This window comes from Antechinus flavipes, chromosome 4 (genome assembly GCF_016432865.1).
Source record: "Antechinus flavipes isolate AdamAnt ecotype Samford, QLD, Australia chromosome 4, AdamAnt_v2, whole genome shotgun sequence".
NCBI classification, from domain to species: domain Eukaryota; kingdom Metazoa; phylum Chordata; class Mammalia; order Dasyuromorphia; family Dasyuridae; genus Antechinus; species Antechinus flavipes.
The window spans coordinates 434,564,341-434,592,205 of record NC_067401.1 but is presented as its reverse complement, the minus strand read 5'-3'; the positions used below and the strand labels follow the sequence as shown (position 1 = coordinate 434,592,205).

Below are 27,865 nucleotides of genomic sequence, written 5' to 3'. Positions count from 1 at the left end.
TTGTAATTTATTTTTACAAAATCTTTTTTTAGTTACTAAGTTAACTGGGGATCTTGACGCTTAAACCTCAGCTAGGTTTCAAATAAACTGAAAATCCAGTGATTGACTTTTATTTTACGGTTTGGGAGTGTTTCTTTTTGTGAGGAAAGGATAGCAAGTTTCAAAGGAACATTTCTTCTGTGACTGAGGAACTTAGGTTTTGTCAGATTGAATCTTTGATTTCTTGCCTCACTTGAGAAAGCTAGGGACATTCTGGAGAGAGACAGGACTGTTCTCTGAAAGACAAAGCTGGAAGTGCCAGTCTCTTCCTGATCCTGAGCCTGAGTCAAAAGGAAGCTTTTAACAATCCTTAAATTGTTACATTAAAGCTATAGGAGAGTAACTCTTTCTGTAATTTAATAGAAATTTTAAAGGAAACAAGATTAGGAACAATTAACAAATAGGTAAAAGAGGTATAGAAAAGCCATCTGTCAAAAATTAGGTGTAGACCATCCTCTTATACCATATGCATAGATTGATTTTCAGTGGATATCTGACTTATGTATAAAAGGTCACATAATAAATATGAGGAGCAAACTTTTCCAATCTGTAGATAAGAAAAAAAATTCATGATTAAATGAAGGGTAGGGAGGATCCCAGGAAGTAAACTGGACAATTTTAATTATTTGAAATTTAAAATCAAATACAGTTATAATTAGAAAGGAAACAGTTAACTGGGGAAAATTCTTTGCATCAGAGTTCTCAGAAATAGCACTCATTTCCAAGAAGGTAAGATGCTACTTCAAATTTATAAGAATAAGAACCATTCCCATCCCTGCTCTTGCCCTCTTAATCCTCAACTCTGAAGTATTTCCAGCATCCACTTCCTACCATCTATTCTATTGTCAAACAAAACTGGAGAAAAATCATGTAATCATATGAATAATATCCACTACAGATGCATGGTACAATCTGAACTAGGCCCTCACTATAGCAAGGTTATTCTTTTACATATCCTTAATTGATTTATTATCCCATTTACCACCTTTGAAGCTTTTCATCCCTTCACAAACCTTGTATGACTCCCCTGTCCCTAGTCTCTCGGCTGAAAACCTTGCCTCATTATTTCCCTGCGAAATTTGAGGCCATTCGCTGAGAAGTTCTATTTCCTACATGACTTTCTGCCGCTCCATCTTTATCTGTCGCCCATTATATGATGTCCCTGTACCTCTCAGATTGCTGCATCTGTTATCCCATCTCACTTATTTTTCCTCTCTACCTGTCAACTGGTTGCTCCCCTGTCTCTGATTGTTCCCAATGCCTGAAATATTTTCCCTCCTGGCTTCCGCAGCTTCCTTTAGGTCTCAGCTATAATCTCACTTTCTACAGGAAAGCTATCTAGAATTCCCCTTAGTTTTAATGATTTTCCTCTGATGATTATCTCCCATATTTTATTCTGTTTGTAGCTTGGTTGTACATTTTCTCTGTTGTTAAACTGTGAGCACTTTGAGATTAAGGACTGTCTTTTGCCTTTTGTTGTATGCCTAGCACTCAAACAGTGTTTGAAACATAGTAGGTGCTTAATGAATTTTTATTGACTGACTGATGCCCTAGTTGTTAAAATGTCAAAGGCTTGGGCACAATTGACCAAAAAAGGGAAAATGACAAATATCGGAAAGGCTACAGGAAACCATACATATTAATGCCCTGGTGGTTAAATTATTAATTGGAGCAGTTTGAGTGCTACTTTCACCATTTGGAGCGATATGACCATTCTAGGTCTACCCCAAAGATTAAAGAAAGAGCAAAAGGCCAAATATACAAACAGTTATTTACAGTTATCTTTTTTGAAACGCTGAAGAACTGAAAAGTAAGGAGATGCCCAAGAATTGGGGATTGGCAAACAAAATATGGCATATGAATATTCCTAGCCTCCCTTCTCTACAGGATTATACCCAGTTTGCCCTGTACATTTCTAGTTGGTGCTTTGTGATTTTCATATTGTGTCTCCTATTAGGTTGTGAGCTTCTTGAGAAGTTTTATCTTTCTCTATATCTCTAGTATTTAGCATAATGCCTAACACATATGTGTTCATTGACACATGGCTTGACTATTGTGTTTTAAGAAATGATGAAAGAGATGGTGGTAGTTTCAGAGAAATCCCTTGAATGGATGAATTCATAGTGATCAGAACTATAATAGTATATATATTTGTAACAATATTGTCAAAACAAATGATTTTGAAACATTTAAGAATTCTGTTCAATGTATTAACTAACTGTGATTCCAGAGGACTAGTGATGAAGAATGCTACCCACTTCCTGACAGAAGTGATAACTCAAGACAGAGCGAAACATTCATTTTTGGAGAAGACCAATGTGGCAGTTTGTTTTACTTGATTATGCATTTTTGTTAAAATGATTTTTCCCCCCCTCCCCCTTTTTCAGTGGACTTAGGGAGGTGGGAAGGAGAGAAAATAGATGAAAATGGGAAGTATGTCACCCTTTAAGCAGCACTTCTCTTTCAGTTTAATGGCTTTGGTAAGAAAAGGTAATAAATGTACTTCTATGCTAATTCTTAGTCATTCTTACCTTAAAGGTAGATAGACACCATGCAACTGAGACTGGATCCTATTGTCAACTACACATGTGTATTGGATATGGGAACAGTTGCCTAAAAAAAAAAAAAAAAAAGAAAAGTTAGATCCTTAAGGACAGAAACAACCATGAAGCGAGATAATTTTGTGACCAGTCAATATCCATTTTTTCTCCTTCTAGGACTTCTCCAGATTTCCCAAAACAAAGTGGCAGTTCTTCTCCTGGCTGGTGGTCAGGGCACAAGACTTGGCGTAGCATATCCCAAAGGAATGTATGATGTGGGTTTGCCATCACATAAAACTCTCTTCCAGATCCAAGCCGAGCGCATTTTGAAACTACAGCAGCTAGTTGAAAAACATCATGGAAGCCAGTGCATCATTCCTTGGTAAAAAGGACTTTGGCTAGCATTTCCTAATATAGGTTGATTTGTGATATTCAAAATGCATATTGACTGTATAGTAACCAGACATTTTGCCTGATGTTGCTGGAAGAAAGGAGCATTGTGGTAATCTAATTAATTATTTACATTAATATCTAAATGCAAATAGTTCACCATCTGTATTTCACTAGTCATTGTGGTTTCAAAAAGTGATGTACTTATGTTTTTCAGTTATGTCATAAGAGTAATAGATAATGTGACTACTTAATTTGAACATTTATATTGTTCTTTGAACAATATAGATTTATAAATATAAATATTTAAATATATTGTGATATACTTTTAAAAATTTAAATATAAATATTAAATAAATATAAATAATTATAAATTACATCATAAAAAAATTTAAAAATATAAAATTAAGATTATCTTTAGGTTAGCTAATGTAAAAAGATTCTTGACCTTAAGAGAATTAACATAGGTGCTCTTCTAACGAATGTCCATCACATTCATCATTGTTTGCGCGTGCACACACACACACACACACACACACACACATACATACACACACACACAAAGACACATACCTTTATTTATATTTGTATATATGTAAAACAAGCAAGTGGGCCTTTCCATAGATAATCCTTGTGCCAATCAAGATAGAGGGTTATTTATCATTTTATGTTTGCAAAGTCAGTGGAAATGTTGAGATAGTATTTCTAATTCCATTTCAGAATTTTTATAAAAATATCTGCAGTTGAGCATTCAATTTGAGGTTGCTTCTGGTCTTTCATTTCTGTAGAATGTTATATACTGAGATTAGTTGGAAAAATTCATATTTTCTAAGAATTTTAGAAATGTACCTTGATTCCATTTCATAGCAATATCTTGATACTGAGTTAATTAAGGAATGTTCTGAGGATACTCTCTGCTTGGGAGGCAGTTAATAAGAACTGTTTAGAGAAAAAGACAAGGAGACCAGAATGGTCTAGTACTGCCCAAAGTCTGCCGTGGGTCAATTCAAGGACAGTCTTTCTGTTGTCTAGTTCATAGACAATCATGATTTTTGGATATTTTCTTTTCCTCTTACCAGGTACATTATGACCAGTGGCAGGACAATGGAATCTACAAAGGAGTTCTTCTCAAAGCACAAGTACTTTGGTTTAAAAAAGGAGAATATAATCTTTTTTCAACAAGGAATGCTACCTGCAATGCAGTTTGATGGGAAAATTATTCTGGAAGAGAAGAGTAAAGTTTCCATGGCTCCAGGTCTGTGTTGATCACTGTTGAATATGTTTAGAGAGGCTAATGATCTGAATAATCAAACTTCAATTAATTAAGTCATCCTTAATTGTTCTGTAAGGTAAAAATGAGTTGGGCTCTGGTGATACTTTCTTAAAATAAAGATGACCATTAGGAATGATCTTCAAAGGACTGATTTCTTTAAAAATCAAGATAGAAATTGCCTAATAAAATAAGCATATTTGCCTAGTCACCCAATAGTTTTGAGATTTGTTTTAGAGAGTTTCATTCTCAAAAACCCACAATTAGCTCATCTTCCTATCAAATTCTTTCTCATCATTGGAATCATTATTATTGAAATCACTTTCAAAATAGTTTTTTGTAATTTTGGCAGATGTTAAGAAGTGGTTTATAGATGTGAAAAATCAAATACAAAGTTATGGTTGTTATAGAAATAGGAAAGGAATAATGACATTCTCTTATGACATTTCTGTTCTTACTTGGGAGAGATTATTTAGCCCTATAGTTCCCACCTCCCCTCTTTCCCCAGTCCTGGAGCCATTTGGATGTGCTGGACAGACCTATGATCTCAAATCTTTGTTTCTCTTAGGACAAGTTCAGACTGGAAAGTGTGTAAATGGTTATGAAGGACCTTTTCTAGAGTCAGGCCAGGCTCTGGGTTTGGAAGGTGTCTCAGAGTTTTACAGAATTCTGAGGAATATAACAGGGAATAGATTTCAGCATTGTACTAGAAAAAAAAATAACTTTAAAAATGGGATGGGTTGCCTTGTAAGATTAGTACCTATTTTTTTGAGATATTCAAGCAGAAACTGGATCATTACTTGTCGGGGATGCTCTAAAGGAAATTTATATTAAATTGGCTTAGATTGTCTCCTGTGGTTTTCGGTAAGGCTGTAGGTATATTGTAATAGCTCTCTCACTCAAAAGTAGTGATGGTGCACAATAATTCTTAGGGGGAAATAATAGAGAAGAGGATCATGAAAAATACTTGGATTCATCATTCATGATGAATCATCAATTCAAGATGAATCAGATGAATCCATGATGAATCAGAATGCAAGTAATGAAGCAAAGCTAACTTGAATTTTTAACAGATGAAGCTACAAAAGATCTCTTAAGTACCATCAAGATTTGGTGGGATGGAACTCATGACTAGAAAATGGAAATATGAAATATACCTTTTTTAAATAATATAATATTTACATAATAAAAAAGTGAATCAGTATAGATTTAAGCAAGTGTATTATATTTGTGTGGGAACTGAACCAGTTTGGAAGCCTGTTAGAGATCATTTAGGAGATGAAAAAAGAGAAAGAAAAAGTGATATTAGTGTGGGAAGATCAGTTAAAATATGCATAATGTTTTGGTGAGACAGATAATAATACTGGTACAGAGGAGAGAGGTACAGGCTTTGAATCTAAAGAAATCTGATAGAAGTCTTATTCTACAAAAAGCTTTGATTTAATTCTTCACATGCCATACTGATTTTTATCTCTAAAGATTGAAAAAAGAACCCAGCCTGCTTTCTTGATCTTAATGCTGACCAGTAAAGAAGAGTACAATAGACATCAGAGTCAAAATAAGCACATTGTCTTAGAGCAGGAAAGGAAGAGAATCCTGAACTTCAGTTTAGGTACTTGACTTTTAGAAAAGAGATTTCATAAAAATGAGAAAAAAAGCTAAGTATGATGACATAGTCTGAGAATCTAAAATGGAAGGAGGCTAACAGAGTCTAAAAAGCTGACTGATGAAATTTTGATGAGTTATCTAGAAATTATATTAATGAAACCTTCTAAGGAGAGCACTCTGTCTGATAGAAACAGGGTCTCTGTGAGCTCAGATTGTAAAAGGAAACATGTAAACTTCAGTTCTGGCACCATGCTTGGGTGGCAGAGGAGTATTCTGGGTGTCAGACCTCCCCCATGGACATCAGGACCAAAAGAAGGTAAAACCCCTATTAGACATTGTCTAGTCCAAGCCCTTCACTTGAGGAAACTGAGACCCAGAGAGACTGAGTGGTTTGGCCAGAATCCCACAACTAGTAAGTGACAGAGGCAGAATTTTGTGGCATATCTTCTTGACTCCAAGGCTTCCCTTCCCTTCCCTCTGCCTGACTGCCTTTCCTATGGAAAGCTGCTCCTCGGATGCTGTTTGCTGAGAAAACTCCAGCTGATCAGCTGGCATATATCAGGGACCATGTTAAGTACTCCTTTATATGTTTGCATGCTTACATAGAGCAGATGTATGTATGTGCATCTCTGCCCTTTTTTGATAAAAAGTTGTGTTGTGATAATTGTTTTATTTTTGTTATAATTTGATATGTTTGGCCTCAAGCTTTATAATATGGAGTGATTGGGAAATAAAGATTTTAGAGATAAGGAATAATAGGTAGTTCTTAGAGACCTGCTTGCCATCTACCTTGCCTTTCCCTTGCTGCTCTCCCTTATTGTCACTTTTTTTCATTAGATGTATGTTTGTGCCCTATATGGGTGTCTAGTTGGTACCTTTTTTGTTAGGTTCCTCAATTCCAGTTGGTTTTAGGGGAAGAACACATTATTTTTTCTACTTTTTTAAAAAATTAAAATGCTAATCTATTTTTAGATATTTCAGAGGGGTTTAACTGCCATGCATGGCAAAGAAATAATTGGTGGATGAAACCCTGACTTCAAATCCTTCTTTAGACTGAGCTGTGACCTTGCCTGAGTTTTCTATACACATGGTATTATTATTACTTTTATTAGTAGCAATAGTAATCTATGACAGTAGGGGAAGTTTACAGAGGTGCAGATATTTAAAAATAAAATCCAATCTTTCATGAATGCCCTTCATAAAGGTATACTGTCCAATATCATTTTACAATAAACTTTAACTCTTTACATTGCAACATGCACAAAAAAATTGTTTCTATGCAACTAATTTTCCCCATAATGTTCATTTGTTTAATTTTATGTTTTCATGGAGCCATGTGATGATATTAGGCAGAGTAAATAATTATAACTGGAGCTAGCCTTTCTTATTCTCAGCATTCTTTTTATTTGAATTAGAGAGCAGGAGATATAGAACTGGAAAAAAAATCTCAGAGGCCATCTGAGTTAACCCCTCATAAGGGGAACTGAGGTCCTTGGAAACTTGCCCATAGTCGTATGGGCAGCTGTTTGCAGCAGAAGGAAGATTCACATTCAAATCTCTGACCACAGAGCCATTATTCTTTCCATTGGAATATGCTGTATTCGCCCATTATTTATCTGCTTTTATTCCAAAATTGACATCAATATATCCCAAACCAATAAATTCAGCTTGGTAAATTTTTTGGTTTAAAAAATGTTATAACTTTATATTTAATAGTTTTCTTAGAATCTCTTTTCCTATTTTCTCCATCCAATTCCTCTCTTCCTTCAGCTTCCCCAACAAGCTTTTGGTCTTAGGCTCAGACCTTTTATCTGAAGGCTGTTCCTCTTTCCTCTCAGACTCCCCGACCTGGGAAGATAAAAATCTTACCCCTTGTCTCTCTAAAGGAGTGAGATGATGAGCTCATGCTCTCTGCACAGAGGAGGAAATGGACTAGGAAGTGTCCTCCCCAGGATTAGAGGTATCCCACCCAGGGCCTTCTTTTTCCAAGGCTGGCGCTCTGTCCATATGCTCCTTTCATAGAGCCTGAACTTCTTGAGATCTTCTCCTTTTTAGAGAATTATCCTTTATATCACTTAGTTCATCTTCCATGGCTGGAGAACACCTTTGGTGAGCATCTGCTGCCCAGTTTTTTGCTCTGCTTGACAAGGTTTCAGACTTGGAATCAGGAGGATCAGTCTTCAAGTTCCATTTTAACATCTGTCTAGTTATGTGACCATGTGCAACCCACAAAAATGTAATGTGTATGTGTGATATCCCTTATTGGAAGTCTTCAAGGCTTACATTTTTGCTCTCCTGAATCAGGATAAAAAACATTAATAAATTAAGTATACTTTACCATTCTTAGTTCCATAATTATGAAAATGTGGTCTGTGAAAGAAAATAATTTATAAAACCCTGCTTCTTCCCTTCTCCTGTTTATATTAAAGAAACTCTCCACACATGCACATTAAGCATCCTCATAAGATTTTATAGTTGTTCTGAACCTAATTAATTCTCAACAATCTCCAGTTTGTATGGAGAGGCAGTTCATGATGTGGTAGGAAAAAATGTTGGGCTTTGAGTCAGGAGATCTGTGTTCTCATTCTGCCTCCCACATTTACTAATTGTGTTTCCATGGCTGAATCACTTAACCACTAAGAGCCTTAGCTTCCTCATGCATAAAAGCGAGAAAATGTAATTTGAATCACTTTCATTGTGAGGAAAGTATTTTGTATACCTTTAAGTTATATATAAATGTGAGTTCTTGCTGTTAGAACAAAATGTTTTTCTCTATTTTCTTCAGAACTTAATTTTTGACCTCTTTCCTCTTTATATCAAATAATTTGAGGAAATCTCATATTATGTGCTTTTTCCTTTTTCCCTTCCCCCCAAAAAAGAGATGAAAATAGGCCACTGGAAAAGGCAGATAGGCCTAGATAGATTTTCTTTGAGGGGTGGCTAGATTTTGAAGATCCTCAGTAGTGTGATCCTTATTTTGTAAAAAGGTATGATAGGTACTGCTTACTGAAAGTCTCTTGCAACTTTGTAGGGAGAAAAAAATACATGAAAACTACATTAGAAATAGTCTGAATAGGGGGAATCTTTAAGAAATGCCAATTTATTTCCATTTCCATTCTTCTAGGGTAAAGTGCAGTAACTTGAATTTTTTGGCAAGTGACTTTGAATGATATCTTAAATATTTCTATTTTTGAGACTGGAGAATGTATCTTTGGGGCTGTAATATCATAACTGGCTTATTTAAGGGAGGTATTACCTGAACCATATGAAGTAACATTTTTTTTTTTTAAAGAATGAGGTATTTTATAAGTTTATTAAATAAAATACTTGAGGGAACCAAGTAAAGAAAAGGAGTAGAAAATTCACGTTAATTAGATAATCATAGTTAATTTGGTCAAACATTGTTTAAAAGTATATTGACACCTAACACCTAGCATTTGACTCCTTTCTTTTTGGATCAGTTGATTTTCTAGCTTTACAATGTGCAACTTTGGTTTTCAAAAGTTCTTATATCAGCTTGGAAACATATACAAATTTTTGGATAACATTTTGCAGGATTCTGGGTTCATTATCGAGCTGTTTTGCTTTTCAGATGGGAATGGTGGTCTTTACCGAGCTCTTGCAGCCCATGGCATTGTGGAAGATATGGAGAAAAGGGGCATTTGGGGAATCCATGTCTACTGTGTAGATAACATCTTGGTGAAAGTAGCAGACCCACGTTTCATTGGATTCTGCATTCAGAAAGGAGCAGATTGTGGAGCAAAGGTAATGCCTGCCTGGATTAACTACAGAAGGTCTTTGCTTTTGTTCCCCAGGAGTCAGTAGAATAATGCTAACAATCATCTTAGATTTTAAACTTGTCAGGTCAAGATGGCTTCGTGAAGATCCTTGGTCATTATCTCTAGGGATCCCAGCGCTTAGAGTGGGAGAGACTATGGAGATTTCTAGTTGCCTCCCCTCATTTTACAGCTGAGGAACCAGGTTGAGAGAGGAGGGAAATCTAGGGTCACACCAGACAACAGGGTCAACCTTGGAGTCTTGAGGGTGTACTTTCCACTGGGATTTTTAAACAACTTAGAACTTCTATTTTTCAAGAGGCAGCATTTCATTTTAGAATGAGTTTACACAGATGGGCTGGCCTACTTAGGTGTCTGCTTCAGACATTTTTAGGAAGACATTCAAGGTGTTTCTGTGAGCCTTTTCGATGGAAGAAAAGGCAATCTAAATGTAGCTATGAAAAAAGATTGGTGTAATCTTCCCACTTGAGAACTTTACTTGAACTACCTTCCCTCCATTTATATATATATATATATTTGCTGAGGCAATTGGGGTTCGGTGGCTTGTCCAGGTCACACAGCTAGGAAATCTAGCCAGATTTGAACTCTGATCCTCCTGATTTCAGCGCCAGTGCTCTATCTACCATGCCATCTAGCTACCCCCTTCATTTATCCTAAATAGTCTTCCCTTGTTTTTGAAGCAGTTTGAATTAATGAGATAGCTGCCATTCACAGAATATTTGAAGAGTCACAAAGCACTATCCTCATAGCCATCCACGTGGCAAATAAGACCTGTGGTTATCATTACTATTTTACAGGAGAAGTGCCTTGCCCATAGTCATACTGCTTAGGAAGTAGGTGGTAGAGTTGGTCTTTTGATCTTCCAGAGCTGATGACTTTTCAGCATTTTACCAGAGTGATACTCATATGTCATCTGATTCTAATGCAGATCAAGCTTTGAATAAGTGACATCAAGTTATTAAACATATATATATATATATATATATATACATACACATAAATATGTAAACATATAAATATACATATATAAAATACACATTAATATATATTATATATAATAAATAAATATATAAATTTATGTATATCTTATACTTTATAAGCTACATATTTAAAGTAATAAATATACATCTATTGTTTTTCTCCTAACATATATTTGTTGCTACTCTAATGGGAAAAATAAAATAAAATTTTCTACCTTTTAAATTACCTTACAATCAAGAAAAATGAGGAAAGTGTGTTCATAATAAATTACACCATACTGGGTAAAATTTAAAGCAATTCAATTCTAAAATGGTCCATCATCCCATCACTGAACTTGAGCTTACTATTTATTTGCATCTCTTTGTTGCTGAACAAAATTGGTAATGTTATAGATGTCAGAGAAACATTTTATTACAATGGAAGACTGCATGTCTGAACTTATTCCAGATTTCAGTCCCTAATTGGAAAACTACAGGGCTCCAGAAGTTGTGAGATGTTTCTCTCTGGGAACTAAAGTAGCTGGTTATATAACCAGAAAATGGAATGATTGAATCTGGAAAGATAGCAAGGGATGTGAGTTGAATGGGTATCTAATCCATCCTTCTCCAAAAGACCTGACAAGTGGCTGCTCAAAGACTTCCAAGGAAAAGGAATACATTTCTTTCCCAAAAACCTCATTCCAGTTTTAGATAGTGTTTTAGGGTTTTTAAATTAATTTTACATAGAGTTTAAATTGCCTTTTCACAATTTCCACTCATTGCTTTAAGTTCTGTTTTGTGGATACAAGCAGAACAAGTCTAATCTTGTGACAAACCTTTGGCTACTTGAAGACAATGATTACATATTCCCTAAATGTTCCCTTTCCTAAGTTAAAGATGCTCAGTATTTTCATCAGATCCCCATATAGCATGAACTCGAAACTTTCATCATTCTGGCTAACATTTTCTGAAGTTCTCCAGTGTGATTATTCCTGAAATGTGGTGTCCAGAAATGCACACAATGCTCTAGAGATTGCTCTGATGCTGGTACAATGCAGTAAAACCACCTCCTCTTCCCTTCTGGACCCTTTCTAGGATTCTCTTAACGTATCTTAAGATGACATCAGTTTTTTTGGCTGCCATAACAAATTGTTGTCTTATCTTAAATTAGCATAACAGTCCCTTAAAGCTGCTATATCTTTTCTCAGAACCTCTCTCTAGTTTGACTTTCCTTATCTTGTGAAGGTGATTATTTTTCCCCCTAAACATATTTCCACATTTATCATGCTGAACAAGAAAAATCAAATCAAAAAAGAGGGAAAAAAACCTAAAAAGAAACCAAAAACAAAATCAAGCAAGCAAACATCAAGAACAAAAAACGTGTAGGTGGTGATCCATATTCAATCCTGTAGTCCTCTCTCTGGATGCAGTTGGCTCTATCACAAGTCTATTGGAACTGGCCTCAATCACCTTGCTGTTCAAAAGAGCCACATCTTTCAAAATGGATCATTGTATAATTTTATTGTCGTGTACAATGTTATCTTGGTTCTACTCACTGCACTTAGCATCAGTTCATATAAGTCTCTCTAGGGAAGGCAATTATTTTCTAACTTGTATCACCCAGTCAATCTTCTAATTCCCAATTGTTTTATAGATTAGTTACACAGTGACATCAACAATGCATTGATATGCCTTTCCCCCCCGCAGCTTTACCTGCCAGCTCTGACTTTCTAACTTTTATCATCTTTGCCAGTTGAATGGATCTCAGATCAAACCTTATCATTTTAATTCTTGTTTCGCTTATTGGTGATCTGGGGAACTTTTTCATATGGTTAGTGATGTTTTGCAATGCTTTTGAAAACTATGGTCTTTGAGCATTTATCTATTAGCTAGGTGAAAATCATTGGAAAAATCTGAGTTGAGTGATAAATTCCTTGTGCAGCCACATTCATCTTTTGAAAAACTTGTTTCTATAGAATTGCTTAGGAGAATCCCAGATATTTTCAATTTGCTGCTATTTATGTTATACATGATTGCACATTGTATAACCCACATTGAATTACTTACCATTGTGGGGTGGGGGAGGAAGGAAAGAATATAGAACATAAAAAAATATTTTCAGCTAATCCAGGTTACCTACACTATCTAGTATTGTTTCCTCTGCTCTATTATATCACTAGTCTGATATTCCATCATGGTATAGAGCTGACCCTGGATTCTTAAAAATTGTTCTAACAGAGTATAATCTCTCTTGGCTTCTAAACTAGACAGCTTTTACTTCTAGCATTGATAAAAGAGTTGAATGTCTGAAGATCAGCCTGACATTTTTCTAAATTAGGCATTTTTTGCTTTTTTGTGTCATGAACCCTAGAGTTGGGGGTCTGATAAAACCTTTTAGCCTCTTCTAAGAAACATGTTTTTAAAAGCAAAAATTAAAATACACAACAATGCAAAGGAAACTCAAATGGAATTATGAAAATAACTGTTAAATTTTTCTGAACCCAGGGTTAAGAGTCTCTGACTCTAAAGTTCTATTTTTTGTTTGTTTTTATTAGCTGAGAAAGACTGATTAAATAAAATCATAGTAAAGAATGCAAGCATTTGAATATGTTCTCTTTTTCTTGTGGGCAGGTTGTGGAGAAGACAAATCCTACGGAGCCTGTTGGGGTAGTATGTAGAGTGGATGGCGTCTACCAGGTGGTAGAATATAGTGAGATCTCATTGGCTACAGCCCAGAGGCGAAGCCCCGATGGACGACTGCTGTTCAATGCAGGGAACATTGCCAATCATTTCTTCACCGTGCCTTTCCTGAGAGATGTGGTCAAGTATGAACCTTCCAGAGCCTTTTTTCTTCCCGTTTATTGGATCTCTTAATATTTAACCTTGGTTTCTGGCAGCTTGTGGTAGTAGACCCCCAAATCAGGAACCAGCAGACTCAAACTGGCCTGTGGTCAGTATCACCTTGACATGTAACATTTTTACATATCTATGTCCATAATCTCTCTCTCTCTTTTTTTTTTGGCAAGACAGTTGGGGTTTAATGACTGGTCCAGGGTCACACTAGGAAATATTAAGTGCCTGAATATACAAGTGTATACTATATACTATACAAGTATGTACACTAAGTGCCTGAGGTTGGATTTGAACTCAGGTCCTGTTGACTCCAGGAGTAGAGCTCTATCCAATATACTGTCTAGCTTCCCTGTGTCTTATCCATAATCTCACTGATATGTGCAGTAACCCTCTGAAGGCCAGAGGAAAGTTTGCCAGCTGTATGTAGAGGTAAATTATTTACACATGCCAAAATCATTTGTAAAATGGGACTACTTATCCTCCCCTGCTCCTCTGATAGTTCTGTGAAGATTAAATGAGTTAATGAATATGGCAAATGCTTTGCAAAGTTCCATACAAATGGAAAGGATTTTTATTATAACTTAATTATATTATTATTTTGTGTAAAAACTATCTTAATTACATTTGGAAAAGCTGACTAGTAAGAAGTTAATCATCAGTGATGAATTTGACCACAGCAACTCTTAAAGACCATCTATTGGTGGGAGGAGGTTGTAATCTACCTTGGTAAAGACCCATAGCAGTGAGATTAGAGATCTTTTAAAACATTTAAAACATTAAAACAAGTATTTCTATCTATTGTCAATTAGTCTATCAGTAAATGTCTGAATGGCTACTCTATGTCAGGCACTGTAGTAAGCCCTAAGGATACCAAGAAAGGTAGAACCCAGTCCCTGTTCTCAGCGAGCTCACAGTCTGAATGGAGAAGGCAACAAGCAAACAACTCTGTCCAGAAAAGACATGCGGGAGAGAATCAGTAGAAAGAGGGCACTAGAATTAAAGAAGAATTTGGAAAGGCTTCCTGTGGAACAGGGGATTTGGAAGAAGCCAGGGAAGTTGGAAGAAGTCAGGGAAGTTTGGAGGTGGGGAGAAGACAGGAGAGAATTTCTGGTGTGAGGGCAGCCAGTGAAAATGGCAGATGCCATTTCTTGTGTCATTGATCACGGGGTGTAAAGGGATTATAAAGTGTAAGAGAAGGGAAGAGGAGGAGAGGGACAGGTAGGAAGGGTTTTGAGTGCATTTTATATTTGATCCTGGAGGGGATAGGGAGTGCCTGGAACCTGTTGAGTAGGCGGTTCGGTGCTTTAGGAACATGAACTGGATGGATGAATGGAGGATGGACTGGGAGGGAGAGACCTGAGGCTAGTTCAGCCATGAGCTGATGAAGGTCCACAGGGGCAGCTGCCTCAGGCAGCCAGGGGATGAGAGATGTCACAAGGAGATGGAATCCAGAGTGGCTGGCAGGATGGTGGTATCCTCTTCAGGATGTTAGGAAGAAGTGAGGCTTGGAGGGAAAGAGAATGAGCTCCAGTGTGGCCATGCTGGGTTTAAGTTATCTGTGTGATGTCTAGCTTGAGATCTCCAGTAGGCAGTTGGGGATGTGAGACCTAAGGTCTGTAGGAGGTTAGAGTGGGATAAGCAGACCTGAGAATCCTTAACTTAGAAAGGATCATGAGGGGTCCAGGTCAGAGACCCCCGAGTGCCCAGTCGGTGGGCACAATCAGAGTGAAGATCTCACAAAAAAGGCTGTGGAGGACGAGGGGAGGGAGAGGAGAGGATCAGGAATAGTCAGGAAGGTGGGATTGGAGGCGGTCATTTGGCTGAGAGCCCTTTCAGGTAAATGATAGAAGAGACGTAAGAAAGAAGAAAGGAAATGGAGGAAGGAGCACCAGTCCTGACCAGGAGGACCTGTTCCTTGGCTCTTCCCAGCTATGTGACCCTGGGCACGTCAAATCCAACCTCAGGCACTTAGTATTTGCCTCCCCAAAATAAAGGAAGTGGAGGCACTCAGTGTAGGGAAGACAGAGATGGAATAGTCAGTGCTGGGGATGCATGGATCAAATGAAAAAAGATATTTTTCTTTTGAGGATAAAGAAGAAATGGTCATGTTTATGAGAAGACAAGGAGACACTGAGGATTAGTGAGAGAGTGGAGTATAGTAGAAGAGAAGGTGAAATGGAACAGGATCATTTGTTCCTGGCAAAGAGAAGGGCCACTTCACAATCTAAGGGTGAAGGTGGAGATAATGGCAGCAAGCGTCTAGGAAATGTGAATTGAGGGGCTAAGATGACATTCTGTTCAGAAGGGCTCTTGCATCATGGCATATTTCTTTGTAGATATGCCAAGAAAATGAGAGTAGCCATCCTATAATCTTGCAGAGCTAGTGGAAAGAGAAACAGGGTATTTTAAATAAGAAACTTTTAACATTTTGTAGTAATAATGAGTATTAATGTTCACCCAATTGTTGGAAAGAATGTAGCATCAGACACCAACAATATGGCATTATCTCTTTGCCATCCTGGGTATCTTCTTGACAAACACAAGTGGGAATAAAAGAAAAACATAGAAAGAACCTAAAAATGAGATCAGATTCATAAATTTGTCCTACAATTTTGGTCTCTTTGGTGATTATTGTGAATTATTTAAACCTATGAAGAGGCAAGTCTGCTCATTTTATAATTTAGAAGTGTGTTGAAACTTACCAGTACATACCAGATACTTTTAATATTTCATTCCTGGGAACTTTGGTGTTGAATGGCACAAATTTGGATTTGGAAATTTAGGTAACAGAATACAAATAGATTACCCACCATTCTAATTCTGGAAGCTGATGACTTCATTCTTTTCCCCACCTAGCATTTATGAACCACAGTTGCAGCACCACGTGGCTCAGAAGAAGATTCCATATGTGGATATCCATGGACATCTAGTTAAGCCAGACAAACCAAATGGGATAAAGATGGAAAAATTTGTCTTTGACATCTTTCAGTTTGCTAAGTATGTTTTCTGCTGTGCCCAAGTAAAATTAAATAAATGTATTGTAATTCTGTTTCTTACTCTCTGAACTGCCCCAAAGAAACGTTTGATTAGTACATTATGTCTGTGGTACCAGACGTGGTTATTTTTTTTACAAGTATTTAATCTAGACTTACACTCTCTGCCTATGTGAAGCCTCTGTCCTAGCAGTTTTGATTAGCTCTGTCCAGGGGTATAAATTCCTGATTTCATCATTTACTTTATCTGGTTGGCTGCCTTACTAACCTTACTTGTTCCTTTTGGCTTCAAGCCTGTGGTGGCTAAGATGAAGGATTAACTGTTTTGTATTTAGAAGATATTTCTGATCTGTGAAGAAATATTTATCTCAATGCATGTTTTTGAAACTGCAGATAATCTTTGTCTTTTGAAATGAGCTTCTTAGAATTTGATTAACTTAAGAGGATAAGAGTTAACATTTCCCTTGCTCTGAATAGCTTCTCCATCAACTTGTCTGAGAGATTCTTTGACCTCTTTCTGTGAAGCTTTTGGCTCCAAATAAATGTTAGCATAGTCTTTGCTCAGTTTTCTGAAATAGACTTTTCATTTGAGTCATGAACATACCACCTTCAATTGCACATTGGAGAGAAAAATCGCGTTTCCAGTGTGAAGGAGTGAAACTGTTCTATAAACATTAATTAATGTAGTATTCCTTTGGCATTAGATTGAGAGAGGGTATAGCATTGAAGACGAAGACCATAGTGATGTCCAGAGATAGCTAGGCTCGTGTTATTCACAATTGTCTCTTATGGTTCTACCCCAGGAAGTTTGTGGTGTATGAAGTATTGCGGGAAGATGAATTCTCCCCTTTGAAGAATGCAGACAGTCAGAATGGGAAGGACAATCCCACCACTGCACGGCATGCACTCATGTCTCTGCATCACTGCTGGGTCCTCAATGCTGGGGGCCACTTCATTGATGAAAATGGGTCTCGCCTTCCTGCCATTCCTCGGTAAGTCCCGCTCTTGCTAACTCTGCTCCCCCTGTTGGTCTTTCCTTTGGGACTTTGCATCTTCCTGCTTTCTCTTTCACATAGTCCATTATTCTCCACTCTTTTAGAAAGGGGAAATATAACTATGTATGGGGAGAGGAGGAGGACTTGCCCGGGAGTCCCCTTTATCCAAGGAAATCAGAGGTTCAGCTCCTCTTCTTGTCTCTGCTCTGTGGTGTTCACCACAGTTTTAAGTTCTCTCTCCCATTGCTGTACCTCCTGATTTCTTGGAAGCAGCTTCTCTGCTGCTATAGAACTGTGGCTGTTCAAGGGCCTAGCAGAGGTCAACCCAGAAGAAGGGTGAATTGGGTCATTATGCTTCTGAGTGTGACACTGTGGCATCTTGGAGGGAAGGGCAGTCCATCATTGTGTCCTGACCCTCTTGGATAAAGAACCCATAACCCTTCGGATTTTTAGAATTAGCAGTATTCAAGATCCAGGTAAAATAATGTGAAACTGCATGGTTCTCCTATTTTATGTTTAAAACACTTAGCTGTTGCCAGAGTCCTGATTCTGATAACTCACAGTAGTTTGACTGCCTTGATGTGCTGGTGGATGGCAAGCCCCCTCCCATTGGAGATATTCAGTTAGAGCTGGAGAACTCTCCTAGTGAGGATTTTGTAGATGGGATTCACGAACCAGATGAGAGTGAGAATAGATGTTAGATAAGATCTCTTTGGTGTGATATGCATTTCATACTGCTGGTACCCCTCCTACTGTTTCCATGAGAAGAGGGAATGGGATCTTTTTCAGTTCATGGAAAAAGATCAGCAGACTTCTGCATAAGTGAATCTCAGTATGCTCAAGTATTTGTTCATTGGGTTTTTTTTTTTCCTTTGGTTTCCTTTGTCTTCTAATTTCAACATCCAATTTTTTTGTCTTGTAATTTCAACATTCACCATTCATCAAAGTACTTTGAAGTTACTCTAGTATTTTGTTTATTCATTATCTTTCATTATTATTGTTTTGTCTTCATTCCCATTAATGCTTGTTTATTCCCACATAGCCATACTACAAATGGAAAGCCAGAGGCCCTCACTGCTGATGTCAATCACAAGTAATTATACCTGGCTGCCTGCAGTGCATGGTGATGGGGCTGTGCTTCCCCGGGTACTAACGGGCCTTGCAGCTCCGAGTACTGAACAGCTACAAGCCACACTTGGGGGAGGATAATGACTGAGCTTTTGGTGGGGTGCACTGCTTGTCTGGTGGCAGGCCTCTGAAGACACACTAACGCAGAGAATTGCTGTGCATGATGGAGCTGGGGCATGCTTTACTAAAGAATATGATAGGGGTTGGTCAGGTCTGCGGAGAATAGGTTTGTGGCAGAGCAAGAGCAGGTTATAGGCTAGCAGTATGGGATTATAGTGCCCTCCAGGGCATCCCTAGAGATCTAAATTCTGTTCTCTACACCCAGCTTTGAGAATTGTGCTTGTATGGGAAGGTATTACCTGGAGAAGGATGGCTTCTCCTCTGAAACATAGATTATTCATCTCAGGAACCCAGATTTGTAGTGAGATTCCTCAAGGCTCTTCTTTTCAGTCATCGTGTGCCATATTTGCTTTATGTATAAATAGAGTGACATAGTGCAAATTTTACTCCTTTATGCTGACAAGGAGTTTTCAGTTAGAACCAGGATATAGCTTCTTCAGCCTTGTATTTAGTATAGGTGTGAAGAAATCACCATCTTTGCATCTGAAGGGTCAGTTTGATCTTTTTTATGTACTCTAAAATGTTTAGGCTTGAGTTAGAATTGAAAGTTTTTATGCAAATGTAAAATGAAGTGGGAAATGGAAAAAACAACTAGAAAAAGAGCCTCTGGGAAGGGAAGCTTTTTAAAATATATGTGTGTGTGTGTGTGTGTGTGTGTGTGTGTGTGTGTGTATAGTGGGACTTTCTCCCACCACTGTAGAGTAGTAAACATGAATTCCATCCAGTCCTTTGCCAGTAGTGAATGTTGATGAAGGGCTATCTATCCCTAATCAAGACTGTTCTGTAAGATGGCAACTATAGATGAGGAAAAGAGCTCATTGTTTTGGTTTATTTTAGTGAATGATCAGAATGGCTCATTTTGATTTCCTAAAAACATGTTGGCTGGTATACCGTCTTCTTGATTTCTCACATCAAATTTCTTGTCATTGGGTTTCAGCAGCTATACAAAGAAAAAATGGTTCTTTATATGACTGCTTTGTAGTTTCAAATAATCTCAATGATAATGAGAGTTTGAATATCATTTGATGGCATTATTTTTTTTTTTAGTACTTAGACCTTTTTAATATCATTTGGGCCAATTAAGTGTCATTTAAAATGTCTTCCAGAACAGTCATGAGCAGCTGAAACTTTTTTCTGTAGTTCTTAGGGCCAGAGGACAAAATTGATCAGAAGTGGGGATTAGTGGAGAGAGAAGAGGCAAAATAGGAGTAGAGGAAGAAGAGATATTTTTGATGAAAAGAATAATGACATTTCCATTATTCTTTTCATCAAAAATATCTCTTCTTCCTCTACCCCTATTTTGCCTCTTCTGGAAATGTCATTGAAGTGAAAAGCATGGATACTAGCACCTAGAGGGAGCTTCCAATCTGTCAGACGCCAAAGGCTGGGGAATTGTAGTTACTCTGGTGGCTGTTTCTACCTTGAGATTTTAGGCTCAGTGGTAGTAGCTTCCATCTCCTACTTCTTCACTGTATTAAAGTCTGTCCAATCACTGATCCTGTGTGGTGTTTTTTGGCTTGAACACTTTCAAAGGACATTTTTGTGCCTTCTCTTTAGTGTACAGCAGAATACTAATCAGTGAATAAAAACAAAGGGAGCAGAAGAACTGCCTATCAGCAGTTTGTATTTTAGTGGAAAATGAAAAAATTAAATAATATTACAGAGCTAGATATAATTAAATGCCAACATGAGTAATAAAAATATATGAGCTGTGGTAGTTCAGAGAATAGGAGCTCAGTGTGGTCTAGGTGGTTGGGTAAGACCCCATAGAAAAGATTATCTTTAAAGTTGTGGTGTTATTTGGGGAGACAGAAGGAAGGGGAGTGGACCACTGAATTGGGACAAAAGCACAGTCAAAATGTGGAGAAGGAACATGGCACATTGAGGAGGTAAAGAGCAAGAAGAATAGGTCTAACTTGAGTGGAGAGTTGCACTGGGCAGTAATAGGAGAGTGAAGGTTGGGCTGGAATGAGATCATGGAGAGTCTTGCCTGCTAGGCTGTGCAGTCCTGTTTCTCTCAGTGGAGGATGCTCGGGAATGAAAGTAAAAACTCTGGCTAGGTTGGCTTATTCTACCAGTGCCTAAGGGCCTTATTTGGATCCAGTCCCATGATATCATTGCTGGAGGTGTCCTTTGTGCCAGAGTGCAGCCTCAAGCCTTCGGCACCTCTGGGGCAGTGAGGAGTCCCAGCCTGGGCTTGAGCACAGACCTTCCTAGCTTAGAGGTCAGCTCCAGTCCTTTTTCAGTGCTATCTCTCACCTCAGGTCTTCTGAAACAGTTATGATTCAGTGCCATGAGGTCAGCAGGATATTAAATTCTAGTTTGGGGGGGTCATTGTCCCCTTGACTTGGCGTACCTGCCAGAAGCCAAGAGACCAGAAAGCACTTCCAACATTGTTAGCTTTGATAGCACTTCAATATTTTAGAAACTTGGGGTCTCAAACTGGACTAAATATTAAGTGAATTTATCTAAAAGAAAATGGCGAGTTTGACTTTGTCATTGCAGTGATATTGATAGAGTCAGTCCAAGAAGTGCATGGAGGCCTCTGTTAGCCTGAAATACTCAGGCTGTGCTGCTTCTTGGGAAGTAGCCACAGAGAACTGCTTTGGAAGCAAACACGACCAGTTCTTTCCTGTTAGAGTCAGCCTGGTTTATTTGGGAAACTTGCCATTTGCCCTTTCATTCCCTTCTCTCCAGGAAAGCAGGTACTGAGAAATAGCTTAAGGCACTGGTGACATTTTTTGGAAATCAGAAGAATATTTCTAAACTGTAGGAGAGGATTTAAATATCCCAAGCATTACTCTAAGCAAAGGGCAGCTGAGTGGGACAACGGATAGAGTATCAGGCCTGGAATCAGGAAAGACTCATCTCCCTGCATTCGAATATGGCCTCACACACTTTCTAGCTGTGTGACCCTGGGCACATCACTTCACCCAGTTTGCCTCAGTTTCCTCATCAGTAAAAGGAGCTTGAGAAAGAAATGGCCAACCACCATAGGATCTCTGCCAAGAAAAAAAAGTCATGAAGAGCTGGACACGACTGAAATGACATGTGCCCTGACAGATTTTATGACCAAGATGACAACATATGAAGGCAACTTCTCATGAATCTAGCATTTTTCTATCTAGGATCTATTACTCATGTAAAATGCATTCATTGAATGCATTGTGAATGCAGGTGCTGATGTGAAATACATCAGTGAGTTACCTGTGTTGCCTCCCAGACTTCTTGGAGGTTGCAAGTTCTGTCTCTTTCTGCTCTAGTAAATAAATAAAGGGGTGGAGTTTTTATGTCGATGTTGTTCTCTTTTTTAGCTTGAAGGATGCCAATGACCTACCCATTCAGTGTGAAATCTCACCTCTCGTCTCCTACGCTGGAGAAGTAAGTTCACTAACTACACTCCCACACAGTCATCCCTTAGTTTACTTTAGTTTGTGTCCACCCCCAAAAACATTATAAGAACATAGAATTCTCAGAGTAAAGAGAATTATACCTTGACAGAAGAGAGCTGTGTTGTAGGAACAAATTTAAGAAATTACATTTGTCTTAGTTATCTCCCAATACCCCCCGCAAAGGGCTCTTTACTTTCTGTGTGAAATGGACCCCTTCGGCAGTCTAGTAAAACTGATGAATTTTTTCTCGATAATGTCTCTAAATGCATAAAATAAAATCCATAGAGTTATAAAAGAAATCAATTCTAATAAAATACATTTATCCCCAATTTTTTTGTTTAAGTTCACAGACCCCAGGTTACAGATCCCTGCAGCTGCATTCTTCTGCCATTAAAATGCTATGTCAAAATCTCAAGCATAGCTTGGTTCTAGTAAACTACAAGTCTGAAGCCTCTATCTCTCTAAACTTGTGATCTCCTTTCCCTAATCCCACAATTGAGTTTAGCGCTGGGTATTGTACACACGATATATTGGTGACAAAATTGTGGGATTAGATTGGTCACTGGGGCTAAACTTATTTTGACAATACTTTGTCCTGTCTCCCTACCCCAGATAGTGTTGTTTTAAAATAGCTTGTCTTTGGATCTATTGAAGCCTCATATCTTTAAACCTTAAAACCCATCTTGTTTAGATGCATTTCAGTTTTTTAGATCTTGTAAATGGAAAGTTTCTAGAACTCATCGGGTGCCTTGTTCTTACTATGTTTCTTGGCAGAATCCTTCAGGCAGTGTTGTAAGTCTTTGGTCTATTGCTTTCTGAGACCATCTCCTGCTAGAAATAGCCTTGTTGGGTAATGGAGATGGATGGAAAGAATGATTGTTGTTCTCTTAAATTTGGAGGCTGACTATAATATAATTATATGCTGATTGCTTCTTTTTTAGTTTTTAAGTTTGTCACATTGGGTATGTAAGCCTGTTTCTGAAACCTGTATTTCTTAGCTTCTCACTGACTTTTCGAGTTTCTGTCCATATATTAGCCCAACCAACTAATTAGCTTAGTTCATTGTTATTGAAAGTTGGCTCAGTAAGTTTCCAACTTTGTGTTTCTTTTCCTCCACCCCTAGGGCCTTGAAAGTTATGTGGCAGATCGAGAATTCCATGCCCCTCTAATCATTGATGAGAATGGTGTCCATGAGCTGGTGAAGAATGGCATCTGAGCTACTTGGCGGTGCCCTATGTCCATTTGTAATGGGACAACTGAGAGTGAGTGTAAAGGACAATCACAGAAAGCTGAAGTTTGAGAATTCATCGGGTTAACTGTTTTGCTTGCTGCGTCTACTGCCAATTCCCTGGTGAACTCAGTGGCCAGACTGAAAACAGCAATGTCCTTTTGGATTTTGGTTCATTGAAGTTCTTATTTATATTTTTTTTTATTGTACATTTTCTTCCCAGACATGGAAAACATTGGCTCTACAATGAAATTTCTTCTACCTTAAACACCCATCAAAGGTGTTTCTTGATGTCTTACTCAGAATTGAGGAACATTTATTTTTGAAGCTGTATATAGTAATAAACCATTGTACATGAATTGTTTATGTGGTACTAAGTTTGAATTTTATTTTCTCAAACATTACTTTTTATTAAAAAAAAAAAAAAACTAGACCATAAAATATACTCTTCTTATTACTATTGGGTTTTGGATCTTGCAGAAATTATAGTCTTGGAAAAGCACATTAAATCTCAAACCTCATTATTACCTGGCTCATATAACAAGAGAATATGAAACCTAGAACTTTTATGAACTACCATGGGATAATGTGTGGAGAGAAAAAAGATTCTTCTAGGAAAAGCCTGTAAAATCATTGAGTAGCAGACTCAGGATTTATTCCTTTTATATCTTCAGTGTTACTTTTTTTTGAGGGGGGATTTATTTTTTTTAAATAATAGCTTTTTATTTTCAAAATACATACAAAGATACTTTTCAACATCTACTCTTGCAAAAACCCTGTGTTCCAAGTTTTTAATCCCTTCTCCCATGCCCCTCCATTAGACAGCAAGCAACCCAATATGTTTAAAAAAATACATATTTCCACATTTATCATGTTGCACAAGATAAATCAGATCGAAAAGAAAAAAAGCAAGCAAACCAATAAAAAATAGGAAAATACTATGTTGTGATCCACTTTCAGTCCCCACAGCATTCTCTCTGCATCATAAGTCTATGAATTGAAAAGAGCCACGTCCATCAAAGTTGATCATCACATAATCTTGTTTTTGCTTGTTTTGCTTGTACAATTTTCTCTTGGTTCTATTCACTTCACTTAGCATAGTTCATGTAAGTCTCTCTCCAGGCCTTTCTGAAATCATCCTGCTGATCCTTTCCATAACATTCATACACCATAACTTATTCAGCCATTTGCCAACTAATGGGCATCCACTCAGTTTCCAGTTCCTTGTCACTACAAAAGAGGCTACTACCAATATTTTTGTACAAGTGGGCCCATTTCCCTTTTTATCATTGGATAAAATTCTTTATGTTAAATTTCATTTTATTTTCAGATCTACATTCTCTCCCTCTGACTTCCCCCTGCTCATACTCCAATTGAGAAAGCATGAAAAAAAAAATCTCTCTTACAAACTTGCAAAATCAAGTAACACAAATTCTTGCACTGACCATAATTCACTCCAAAGTTTGTCATCTGTTAGAAGTTAAGTAACATATTTCACCTTGAGCCCTCTGGCCCTGTCATTGGTTGCTCATTGTGTCGATCAGAATACCTAAGTCTTTCAAAGTCACTCTAAAAACAAAAAATATTGCTGTAATTATATAAATTGTCCTCTCAGTCTGCTTACCTCACTCTGCATAATTTTCTATAAGGCTTCCCTTGCTTCTCTGAAATCATTCCTTTTATCATTTCCTGCAGCATAGTACTATTCTCTGATGTATATATGCATGTGTGTGTATATGTATTTCTATATATCTCAATCCATATCCCAATTTGCTCAGCCATTCCCCACTTGATGAGCTCTCCACTGGTTTCCAATTCTTTACTACCACAAAGAACAATACACAAATATTCTTGTACATATGGGTTCTTCTCTTATCTGTTTGGGTGATTGGACTAGTAATAATATGATGTTGCTGGGCCAAAAGGTATATGTAGCTTTGGAGGCATAATTTTAAGTTGCTTTTCAGAATTTTACAACTCTACCAACAGTGAATTAATCTACCTGTTTGCCCACAGCTCCTCCGACATTTGTTATTTTCTCTTGTTTGTCATCTGTGTCACTCTGATGTTTTCCCATTCTGTATATTGATAGATTTATAAAATGTTGATGCTGGAAGGAACCTTAAGAGATTATTTAAATCAGGCCTCATTTTTACAAGTAATGAACCAGACTTAGAGATGAAGTGACTTGATCATAAAGAGTTAGTCTACACTAGGATTTGGGTTAAGGAATTAATTGAGCTCAGATGGTTCTTTGGACTTCTGTGACACTGTCTTGCCAAATTTTATCCTAGTTGTCTCCAGTGAATTAAAAAGTTTAACCAGTAATTCTCTATATGCTCCAAGAGGATTTTCTAGATTGTCCATTGACTGGTATGAAATACAACTTGCATATATATTTTTTTCCTTTTTGGAGACAATTTGGATTAAGTGGCTTGCCCAGAGTGCTACTAAGTGTCTGAGGCTGGATTTGAATTCATGTCCTCTTGACTCCAGGGCCAATGCTCTATTCACTGCACTCTTCAGCTGCCCCAACGTGCCTGAGTTTTTTAGTCTTTTTTTTTTTTCCACATAAAATTTGAATTAAAAAAAATCCACAAAAATTGCTATATGACTTATATGCATGTGAAAGTTAAAAATTTATTTTTGTGCATTCATTAAAGGCTAACCATGTGTCATTCTCTGGGCTAGGAGCTAGAGAAACAAAGTCAGAACTGAAGTGTGGCTCTCTCTGAAGTCATTTGTAGTCCATCATGAGAAGTGACAACTTCTTTGTGGGGGGTAGTTGAGTGAACATTGAACTTAGATACTTCAGTTCAAATCTGGACTGCTAGATCCTTATGAGATCATAAGAATGTATCTTAGCCAATTTATTTCTGTTAATAAGAGGATAATTCAATGCTTCTCCAATGCTTACGATAGTTGCATTAGATAATGCTTGTAAAACACTCAACCTGAAGGTGCTGAATAAATATAAACTGATTTTATTGAAGTGTCTTAGGACCTTTTCAGGCTCGGCACCAGAGATTTTATTTCCATCCTTTGGTCCTGTGGGATCTAATAGGTTTTAACAGACTACTAAATTATAGCCATTGATCTCATTTCCATTAGGGATAATGGTCTTTTTTGGGGAGATCTCTCATACACATTTCTTTTTATCTTCTCTTTCATTACTCTTTATAGGTTTCAGGAGATTCTTTAAAAAGAAAAATTAGGTTTCTCATATGAAGGCATCACATTTGTATCTATGTGGGTGGGGTGTTGTGGGGGAAGACCAAGTGGTCCTGGGGACCTAGAGAGCAGATCAGATTGAATGTGAGGTAATCTAATGGAATGAATCAATTTCTATTGAGGAACCTCATCCATCTGGGCGGTACCTTAGATCAGAGGTGTCAGACTCACAGGTCTGGCAAGCAACCATGCAAAAACAGATTAAAAAGCAATTGGGGGGTGTTTAACAAAATAAAAATACAACACAGCTAAAGTTAATTTGTGGTTTTAAAAGTCAATGTACAGCCTTTGTGGGTCCATGCCTATTTGAATTTGATGCTATTGGCTCAGAGGAATTCTAGTTCATTCCTCTCACTTTACCAGTGAGAACTGAGATCACCTCAATAATAAATAGCAGAGTGAGAATTTGAACCTGTGGCTTCTGGGTCCTAATTCAGTCCCCTCCACTATCCCACTGCCTTCTAAGACCTGTAATCTATACTTAGCTCTTTCCCAATTTTTTACAAAGTCCCTGCTAAGAGAATGATAATTATTTCCATGGAAGATCATCTTATTGGAAGCAAGCAGAAAAAATGAGAGTCTTATTTAAAAGTGATGTGACTTACAGAAAAGCAATAACCTCCCTTTCACAGAATCTGAGTTGGAAGAGACTTTTTGTTGTTGAGTCACTTCAGTCCTGTCCAACTCTTTCCAACTTAAGGCAACATATGTATTTATGCAATATAGCTTTTAAAAATAATTCAATAGTATTTTCTTGATACATGTAAAGATAGTTTTCAATATTCACTTTTGTAAGACTTGGAATTCCAAATTTTTCTCCCTCCTTCCTTTATTTCCTCCATTCCCAAGACAGCAAGCAATCTGATGTATGTTAAATATGGGAAATTATTTTAAACATGTTTTTATATTTGTTATGTGCAAGAAAAATCAGATTGAAAGGGAAAAACATGAGAAAGGAAAAAAAAAGCAAACAATAAAAGGTGAAAATAGTAGGTTTCTATCCACACTTAGTCTCCATAGTTCTGTCTCTGGATGCAGAGGGCATTTTGGGATACCAAATCTCCTAAAGGTTTAAGATGCAGAATCTGAGAGTAAAACTGAGATTTTTTGCATGACTTCTTCAGATATTCTCTTCTCTCCCTTCACTCCCATTATCCCAATCTTTTTCCAGTTGGTAGATTATATTTGTATTATATACAGTACATCCTTTTCACTCATTGTGGATTTATTCTGTGTTGTAAACTACTGGGCCCCAAATATTCTTCTGGAACAGGAAGTAGAAAAACTTCAGGTCTGGGACATGTTCCACTCTATGCCACAAT

At 37.4% G+C, this 27,865-nt stretch overlaps 2 protein-coding genes across 3 annotated transcripts in view; both read left to right on the top strand.

The window, feature by feature from the left end:
• UAP1 (UDP-N-acetylglucosamine pyrophosphorylase 1) overlaps positions 1-23,676 on the top strand; it is a 39,496-nt gene extending 15,820 nt beyond the window's left edge. The window contains exons 3-11 of one of the 2 annotated variants that reach the window (XM_051999135.1): positions 2,757-2,961; positions 4,049-4,224; positions 9,440-9,612; positions 13,235-13,428; positions 16,313-16,453; positions 17,253-17,441; positions 18,487-18,537; positions 22,007-22,073; positions 23,208-23,676. In XM_051999135.1, coding sequence (XP_051855095.1) covers positions 2,757-2,961; positions 4,049-4,224; positions 9,440-9,612; positions 13,235-13,428; positions 16,313-16,453; positions 17,253-17,441; positions 18,487-18,537; positions 22,007-22,073; positions 23,208-23,300 — 1,289 coding nt within the window. In that variant the 3' untranslated portion in view covers positions 23,301-23,676. The remainder of the gene's footprint in view (positions 1-2,756; positions 2,962-4,048; positions 4,225-9,439; positions 9,613-13,234; positions 13,429-16,312; positions 16,454-17,252; positions 17,442-18,486; positions 18,538-22,006; positions 22,074-23,207) is intronic. The other variant, XM_051999136.1, reaches the window with a different exon arrangement.
• The window catches only part of UHMK1 (U2AF homology motif kinase 1), a 200,789-nt gene that overhangs the window by 71,710 nt on the left and 101,214 nt on the right, over positions 1-27,865 (top strand). The gene's annotated exons all lie outside the window — the stretch shown is intronic.